Raw genomic sequence first — 9,316 nt, forward strand, 5'->3', positions numbered from 1 at the left:
AGGGCTTCTCCATCCCCCCAGAGGGCCCGAGTCTCCCGGTGGGAGCACTAGGCCCACCCTGCCCCAGCAAGCAGTGGGAGGGTGGGAAATTGCAGCCTCTCCACGGAGGTTCCTGGGTGGGAACTGCCGTGGGAGCATTTACTGAGGGGTATCTGCTCTGGACAGGGGCACGGCCAGGCTGTCCCTTGCTGTCCCTCCGCAGGGAGGGATCTTGGCATTGGTTTTGCTGCCTGATAACGTGGGATTTGTTCCTCACCGGAAAAGAAAGAAAACAAACCGAATCCTTGCAATTGAAATAATTCAGTTGGGCCAATATTAATTTCTAATCATTTTTTTCGTGGTAAATCTGATGTATCCGCCCCAAGTGCCGGCTGCTCGGTGGACGCCTCCCTGCTCGCTCCCTGCTCGTTCCCTGCTCGCTCCCTGCCCTCTCCCACCGGCAGCATCTCTCCCGTTTTCCCGCTGGCACCTGCTTTTTCGCAGGGATCCCCCCCCCCCCCCCCCCGCTCTCTGCGAAGGATGTTGAACTTGGGAGAGCCACAAGCGAGAGCTGAGCTGTCAGAGCAAAACCACCACCCCCCCCCGCGCTGAGAGACCTCGCATACACCGTGCACAACCCACGCAGAGGAGCCCCAGCCCCTAAAGCTTCTTCCTACACGGCTCCACCCAAACCTGTTGGGGGTTTTCAGGGTTTTTTTCTTTTTTTGTTCTTTTTCTTTTCCTCCCCCACGCTTCAGTGCCCTTGCACCGGGTCAAATAGAAAATGAGGCACCGAGAAACCAACGTGGAAACCCCACGGGAAACCCCAGCCGGAGCCTGCGGGATCCGCGCTGCCGCGCGGCCGCGCTGCACTCCGCGGCCGCGGGAGGGGTTTGCAGCGGCTCCTGCTCTATCTCTGCCCGAAAGCCCCGGCAGCCCCGGGAGGGAGGCGCGGAGTCGACCCCGGCCGGCTCAGGACGGACGCCCCCGTCCCGCCCGGAGCCCGCGGAGGCCGCGGACGCGCGTGGATCCCCCTCCTCCTCCCCCGCAGCGCCTCGCCTGCACCCGTGGGCGCCCCGCCGTGTGCGTGGGCGCTTCCGCGTCAGGCAGAAGCGCACCTTCTCTAAAACTGAGCCCACTCGGGGAGGTGCGTGGGGATTAGTTTACCGCAGTAAGCTAACCTGAGGAGCCCCCCCCCCCCCCCTTTTAGTTCGCTCCCAAGTGCCCCCGCCCCCCCCCTTCCTCCGCCGCCCCAGCGAGGGGAGAGGGGTGGGAGCGGGGGGTGGGGTGGTGTCCTGCGCCTCCGGGATCCCCTGGAAATGGGAATATCGGGATATCCCCATAACCTGGTAACTTTTATTGCTTCCTGCGGTAACAACCAGCCCTGACAGGTACGAGGGAGAAATCTCCCGGGGATGCCTCACGGGTGAGGATTACCGCGAGGACCCCCGGGTTATTGTCCTCTCCTCCCGGGGGGATTGGAAAGCCCCCTCCGGCCTCGGGAGCAGTAGCTGAGCCGAGAAGCAAATATACAAATAAATACGCAAATATACAACTAAATACACAAATATACACGCTGCCAGGTCTCCTGGCTGCGCCCATTTTCCGAAGCAGCATCGCTGGGGATGGGCGCAGCCCCGCTCCCCCCCCCAGCACGGCCCCGGCACAGCCCCCCTCGTCCCCAGCCCTCGCGTGGGACCCACGGAGCAGCCCATTCCGTGGCCACTTCCATATCAGGCCTGCAGCCGCCCTGACAATAAACATAAAGAAGTGGAACAGCCACCGTGCACCTAATAACGACCAGCTCGTCTATACATTTAGACGAGGTCTAATGTTTGGGGCGGTGAAGGTGCCACAGAAAGGGACACTCGGCTCAGCGCCCCGCCTGCAGTGGGGGACCCGCGGCGTTAGCAGCAGGGACGCCTATAGCAGAAACACAGGGCACCTATGGTGCTCCTAAACCGCGTTTGCTTATGAACCGCCACCCTGGCCGCGAGTCCCCTGCCCACCACTCTGTGTGTGTGTGAGTGTGTGTGTGCGCGTGTGTGTGTGTACACACACGGATTTGCAAAGTAGCTGCATGTCCCACGTCGAGCTGTCTGTGTCCGTATAGAGACGTCAACGCGCACACACACACACACATTCCGTATTGAACTTTATCCATAGCCAAAATATTGTCTATTTGTGTTCCTATTGACAGAGGTTTCCTGGGAAATGACGTTTCCATACATTCGCCTGTGCGCGGCTTCTGAGCCCTGTTTCCTCCTGGCCGGCGATCAGGGGGCTCCGGGTCCTCTCTAAAGCCCCACAAGCGATCGGGAACAGTTTATTGCGCTGCTCGAACTTGTATTTTCTTTACAAGACCCCCTCATAAACCCCCCCCCGGCTGCATCAGCCACGCCGGACAGGGATATTCCCTGCCAGCTCCTTCCCTCCACCCCACGCTTCCCTCCTCCAGTCTGGCACGGAGCGAAGCTCAGCCTATAGGTAAAATGGCTCTGGCTTTCTGTGGAAAGAAAAACACCCAGGGTCTCCCTTGTATTTGCGAGGGGAGATCCGGGCTGGCTGCAGGCAGGACTTTCTGAGGTCCCTCGCAGCCAGCCACGCCGACAGCCACCGCAGCGAGCTGCAGTATCCCCTAACCGGCCACTTTCCGTCCATCGCGATGCAAACTCTTCCCCCTCCCCTCTGCCCAAACAAAGAGGAATTCGGTGTTTGTGTTGGCCGGCAGACCTTTACTCACAGGAAACTCTTGCCTGTGGAAAACGAGGGTGAAATGTGGTGGTTTAACGCAGCCAGAGCTGGAAAACGGGGTATTTTCTTCCCGCAGCAAGGCCACGCGTGGGGGAGGGGGGGGGGAGTGTGCGCCCATGGGTGCTGGGGAGGGGGAAAACCCTGGCAGTGATTCCTCCCCTGGCAGAATCGAGACTGGCATCGGGAGGCTCCCCTCTCGTCAGCCGGCGAGAAGGTAAATGCGAATCAGGTGATCTCCGCTCCCAAATTAAAGGCGATGTAGGAGTTATTTTAAATTTTTTTTACACGCATACTCAGGAATGCGCTTCCTCCTCCTCCTCCTCCTCCGGGATTGTTTCTAAATCGGGATCATTTGTGGTTGATTGTACATATAGTTTAACAAATTATTATTATCAAATTACTCAGATTTTGCCATTTGAACCACAAAAAAAGCAGAGGAAAACTAAAAGCAACTTTTCATGTGGGAGACAGACGAAGCTTGAAAGGGATCAGCGTGCGCTGCAGAGCTGCAGCTTCCCTTCCCCCAGAAAGGTTTCCGAGGTAACTGTTTCCCCAAAATTAGCCTCCTGAGCAGAGAGTTAAAATCCCTCGGTCCAGCCTCCGCGGCTCCACTCACTTCGCTCAAGTAGCTTCAGGTTTAGAAAGAAATAGAGGGGACGGGACAATGGGGCTCCGGGCTGGGTAAGGGCTTGGGGCTTTTTATTTTTTACCCTCCCCCCCCCCCCCCCTTGGAGACAGAAATCTGCAGCCCTGCTTTTGGGAAAACATCGCCTGGTTTGTAAGGCAGGAGCGAGCTACCAAACGCCGAAAAAATCCTGGGACTTAAAGTTTGAAATAAAGTTAAGCAGCGCAAAGGCATGCAAAAGAATTTCCTTTTTTTCTTTTTCCTTTTTTCTTTTTCTTTTTTTTTTCTTTTTTAAAGAAAGAGTTTGGAAGAAAAAGATGCGAAGTGAATAAAGAACGTGTGTGAGTAAAAAGGAATATAAATATCTTTGCATTGCTTTTATTTGCACATATTGCCGATGTTATTGTTGATACCGCGCTCCAGCCCGTGCTCATTCCAGCTAATAAATACAGTAATTGGCAATTAATAAGCGTTCCACTCCGGCTTGAAGGATGAATTGTTGCGGAGTCAATCGTTTTGAACAACTCGCTTAGAGTAATATCTTTCACGCTTTATTAAATATATACGTACACACACCCACCCCAGAGGAATCCGGGCAGATTTGGGAAGGCGCAGCGACCTCTCTTAAAACAACCCTCCGCGGAGAAAAAAAAAAAAAAGCAGCTAAACCGCGGAAACAAAGCGGAGGCACCCGCGCTACCATCACCCCGAAAATGCAGCGTAATTGGTAATATTTATTTTTTTTTTTTAAGGAAAAAAAAAAAAACAAACCCAAACCAAACAAAACCACCCCAAGGCTGCCTCTATTGTGTGCGCCCGGGTCTCGGGGCGGTGAAGCCGCGGGCACGCCCGGGAGCCGCGCTGCGCGGTGCTGCGCGGAGCTGCGCGGCCCGCCCAGGGGTTTATGAGGTTTTGCGCGGGGGTGTGCGTGTGAAATGTTGGGGTTTTATGACATCACAGGGCTGGAGTGCCCAATCAGCTGGCGGGTGGCGGGGACGGCTCGGTGGGGTGTTCCCTAGAATATACCGTACGCGGCGGCGGGGCCGCGAGTGCGGAGCCCGGGGAAGGTGGGAGCCGCACGGAGCCCCGGGGCTCCCCCGCCTCCCAGACCCCCCCCTCCGCTACCATTTTTCCGTGTCGTGTGTCCCCCCCCCCGTCGGTAGCTTTGTTTGTTTAAGCATCTCAGTGGCTTTTGCCCAGCAAAGGGGGGGGTCTGTGCTTGTTGATTCCCTCCCCCCCAACTCCCCCCCCCCCCCCCCCCGAGAGATTATTTTTGAAGTGAAAGGTGGGGTGCGCGGCCGCGGGGTGGGAGCCGGCCGGGGGGAGCCTGGAGGATGCAAGATGTTTGACTTCTTTATTTTTCCTTCTTTTTTTTTTGCTGGGGAGGGGGAAGACGAGGAGTCAAGCCCCGGTACAGGCGGAGGAACTGGGTGTTTGGAAGATGTTGCAAACCATTGACGGGAGCGTTTGAAAGGGAGATCGACTGCTTTGGCTTTTTTTTTTTTTTTTTTTTTCCTTTTGCCTTTTTTTTTTTTCCCTCCCCTCCCCCCTCCCCCACCTCTCCGGAGGGGTAGGGATGTGTGTGATCAGGGAGTGGAAACAAATATGTCCTTATTTTCAATGCCCCCTTTGAAAGAGACAAAGTAAATGCTCCTTGCAAAATGTTCCTGACCTGCGAAGGGACCTTCGGAATTGTTCCAGCCACCATGGATTACAATGGGGAAGCCAGGCCGGGGGACTTTCATGCCGGCTATCAAGAAATCGAAGGGATAAACTTGGGATACTTACAGATCAATGGCACCCAGATGTTTGCTTTGGCCCAGGTCCTCAGCGACCTGTTTAAGGATATCCCCAGGACCACCATCAGCAAGAAGATGGAAACCTTAAAGATCAAGAGCCGACGCTGCGATCTCAAAGAGCTCCGGACCCTCAAAGCCATCAACTCCGTGCCCACCCGCGCGGTGAAATGCTCGCTCATCTCCAAGGCGGACCTGGAGGCTCTCTGCACCTCCTGCAAGAGCCTCAGCCCCCGGAGGAGGAAGAGGAAAAGGAAGAGCAAGAGGAGGGAGCAGCTGCTGCTGCCGGACCCGGGGGAGCTCTTCCCCTGCCCCCGGCCCCAGCTGCTGCCGACCTGCAGAGCCGGCGGCTGCTGCGCGCCCGCGGCCCCCGGCCGCCCCAAGCTGCCCCCCCCCTTCCCCAAGCCGCGCTCGGCGCCGGCCGCGCTGCTGCCGCAGCCCTTCCACAGGGCCTTCCCCGCCTTCGAGAAGCCCCCCCGGGGCCGGAGGGGCTGCGGGCTGGCGGGACGGGGGGGGCTCTTCGCCGGCGTCCTGGCCGGGTACCCCCGCGACCTGGCGCTGCTGCACCCCGCGGCCGCGCACCCCGCCGCGCAGGCGGCCGCGCTCGCCCAGCCGGGCCGGCGCAAGCGGGGTCCCTGCTGTGCCAAGGGGCTCTTCCCGGCGGAGAAGGGGCCCGCGGCCGCCAGGAAAAGCCGCTCCTCCGTCTTCCCCGGCTCCAAGCGGCAGGGCACCTCCGCCGGCTACTCCAGCGACTCGGACTCCAGCCTGGACTTCGGTGGGTCCAGCCCCGCCACCTCCAGCGACTCGTCGGAGGAGGAGGAGGAAGAGGAGGAGGAGGAGGAGGAAGGGGACACCTCGTGCAGCAGCGAGGAAGGCAGCTCCTCGGAGTCGGAGAGCAGCTCGCTCTGCAGCGGGGACTCGGTGCAGAGCACCCGGTACAGGCAGGCGGCTCTGCCCCGCTTCCAGCCGCAGCCCCCCCGGGAGCCCCTCGGCGAGGAGCGCCCCGCCGAGCCCCCCCCGAGCGTGGGCAAAGCCCTGCGCCCCGACCCCAACCTCCTCTTCCTCTCGCAGCAGCTCTGGGCCAGGACTTTGCGAGCATCAACTTTGGAAAGTTTGAGCCCGGCTCCAGCCCTGGGCTCGGGGGCCCAGCCGCTGCCGGAGCTGTACGCAAAGCAGGAGGCCTCCCCTTCCTCCTCCTCCTCCTCCTCCTCCTCCTTCTCCTCCTCCTCCTCCTCCTCCTCCCCCCCTCCCTCCCCGAGCAGCACCCCTGGGGGGGATCCGCAACAAAAGGAGGGAGGCTTTGGGGACGCGGAGCCCTGCGCCAAAGGGAAGGATTTGCACAAAGATGCCTCGAACAATAGAGCCTCGTTAGGCCCCAGTGACCAGGCAGAGAGGCAAAGCGGAGCTTTAGCCGGGCGAGCGCCTTCCCAAGAGCCGGCCCCGGGCTCGGCCCCGCAGTCCCCGGCTCAGGAGCTGGCGGGGAGCCTCGGCCCGGCGCCCCCCGGGGAGACGGGGGAGCCCCGGCGGGAGCACTTTGACCGGCTGATCCGGCAATCCAAGCTGTGGTGTTACGCCAAAGGGTTCAACCTGGACGGGAAAAGTTTGCGCCACGGAGGGAGGACGGAGCCCTGTAAAGCTGCAGAGCTCAAATCCCCCGGCTCCAAAAGAGCAGAGAGCCCCAGCACCTTGTCAAACAAAGCTTTGAAAGGCAATGGCTCGGAAAGGAATGCCAAGCGCAGACGCCTTGCCAGAGGCGCTGAGGCAGAAAGGCAACAGAGCTCCTCTAAAGGGAGGCCACAAAAGACTCAAAGGAGGAATGCCAAAAAGGGAAACACTCATTGCAAACGCCTCGGCAGCGCCGGGCCAACCCCGCCTCGGAATTCCTTCAGCCTCATGGGCAACTTCCCCTGTATTCCCTCCCTGGTCGTGGGGGAAGATGGGGACCTGTGTCCTGCCTCCTCCCTGGGGGTCAAAAACTCCTGGGCCCTCTCCAAAACTCACCCGCTGTGGAGCTGGCACCTGGGGGGCAACGCCATCCCGGTGCCCCCCAGCCTCAAATTCCGGGGCTATAGCTTGGAGGATCTCTAAGGACAGCGGACGGCCCGGAGGAAAGGTTTACGTGCAACAGATGAGAGCTGCAGGGTGGGCGGGAGGGGGCCCGGGGGGGGGGGGGGGGCGGCCGGGCCGGGCCGGGGTGCCCCGGGGACCGGGAGAGGGGGGGGGGGAGCGGACCCCTCCGTCCCGCCGAGCCCCGGGGCCGCCGGAGCCGGGGGTTCCCGGGCGGGGAGGTGGATGCCCGGAGGAGCCGTGCGGAGTCCGGGGGGGTGCGGGAGCGTTTCGGGGTGGGGGGTGGGGGGTGCGAGTGAGTGTGTGCACAGCTTCGGCTGGGGGGAGGACGGGGGATTTCCCCGCTCTGGCCGGGGGCGGGGGGGAGGATTTTGTTTGTCCGTATATGTGCCAGGGTCCGGTGTGGGTTTCGCGATGAGTTTTAAGGACGAAGCTAAAACACGCGATCAAACGCGAGGGGCGGCGGGCGGACGCCTTCCCCCCCCCCCCCCCCCCCCGCCCCGCTGCGAAACGCGATGGGTTATTCCCAGCAAAGGGATTTGGGATGAACCGCGCAGCTCGGAGGGGAGGGAAGGGGCCCCCGCCGCCGAGCAGAGCTCGCCCCGGCCCGGCCGGCAGCGCCCCGACCCCCGCTCCCGCCGCCCCTTCTCCCCCCCCGCCCCATGTACCAAAAACCGGAGGAAAGAATAGATCTAATTTCTCCCTTCTCCTCCATAAATGCATTGGATTAAACTAATAATAATCACACGCAGAGAGAAATAATGATGTCATGCAGCACAAACACTCCTTTTCGGGCCGAGTCGATCCCGGCGAAATTGGGAGCAGCTATTCCAAATAACTATATTAATCACAATGTAATGTTTTCTGTCTACTTAAGAGACAGGAAGAAAACACCAACTTTAAAAAGACCAGGAAATTCTGTTTGCTAAAAGAAAACAGGAGGCTTTGAGGGGAAGTTATTTGAAACTGCTGCATGTATATTAAAAAAAAAAAAAAAGAAAAGAAAAAGTGAGTTGTTTGCTGGATAATAACCCTAACTCCGATAGCCTCAAGGTAGCAGGCCTGTAAAAGCTTTACGGGCACAAGAAATAGGATCCAGGAGCATTAGCAATAGAGTACAGATGGACAATTTGATCTCTCCCGAGCTCCGGAGTGGAATGCGGGGAAGAATGCGGAGGGAATGCCTCTCTCCTCTGCAGAGGAAATCATATCCCAGTTTAACTTTTCTTGCAAACCAGTGGCTTTGTAACTGGCTCTTTTGACTATTTCTGATGTGATTTCCACCCCGCTTTGGCATCAAAGCCCGACGGGCTCTCTGAAGTCCGCTCTGTTTTGGAAACGTTAGGCAAATCAAAGCTGATGTGGGTATTTTTTTTATTTTGGGGGGTGCGTGTGTTTCTTTTTCTCCCCCTTCTTTGCAACAGAAAAATCTTTGCAGCCCACGGCCGGGGATCACGCAGTGCCCGCTCGGGGATTTCTATTTTCCCTCCACAGTCCTCCAAAAATTGGTTCCCCCCCTCCCCCCCCAAAAAAAATCCCTTCGCGGCGTCCTTAGCTTCCCGTGGAAAGGGAAGGGAAAGGAGAATCATCATCGCAGAATTCAAAAGAAAATATTCAGATCCGGCAGGGCCCGTTTTGATTTTTTTTTTTTTTTTGGTTTAAATCCATCAGTGGGTAAAAAAAAAAAAAAAAAAGACATTTTTAAGGTCAAGCGTATTTTGTATCTATTAAGCGCTGTTTTTCTTGGAGATGGTGAATTGTTGCTAAAAGCGATGTTTGTTTTACTTGGGTTTTTAGCGGTTTTTTTGCTTAACTGCGTTTTTTTGTTTACTTCACCCCCCCTCCCGTTCCTCCCATGCTGAGCAAAAGAGGGGGATTTCTTCTGTCTCCGAAATATTCAGGTTTTATAGCCGTAGCCGTGGACGGTTACAAAAAACCCCAAAACCCAACAAACCAAACCAAACCAAACCCCAAACCCTGCGAGTGTGGAGGAGAGAGAAAAGCCGATTTCGGGGAGTTTGCCTCCGCATCGCTGTCTGGGGGCGCGCACGCAGGAATCACGCGAATGGGTTTTTTTCTGCCCCGCATGTCCCCC

The 9,316-nt window shown here is 58.0% G+C and overlaps 1 protein-coding gene across 1 annotated transcript; it reads left to right on the forward strand.

Moving 5' to 3' along the window:
* Nucleotides 1-5,019: 5,019 nt before the first annotated feature.
* Nucleotides 5,020-7,242, forward strand: EPOP (elongin BC and polycomb repressive complex 2 associated protein). Its single transcript, XM_076356854.1, has one exon. The coding sequence runs from the start codon at nt 5,020-5,022 to the stop codon at nt 7,240-7,242; it is 2,223 nt and encodes a 740-aa protein (XP_076212969.1).
* The last annotated feature ends 2,074 nt before the right edge of the window (nt 7,243-9,316 follow it).

The sequence above is a fragment of the Aptenodytes patagonicus genome, chromosome 20, assembly GCF_965638725.1.
Source record: "Aptenodytes patagonicus chromosome 20, bAptPat1.pri.cur, whole genome shotgun sequence".
Classification (NCBI taxonomy): Eukaryota; Metazoa; Chordata; class Aves; order Sphenisciformes; family Spheniscidae; genus Aptenodytes; species Aptenodytes patagonicus.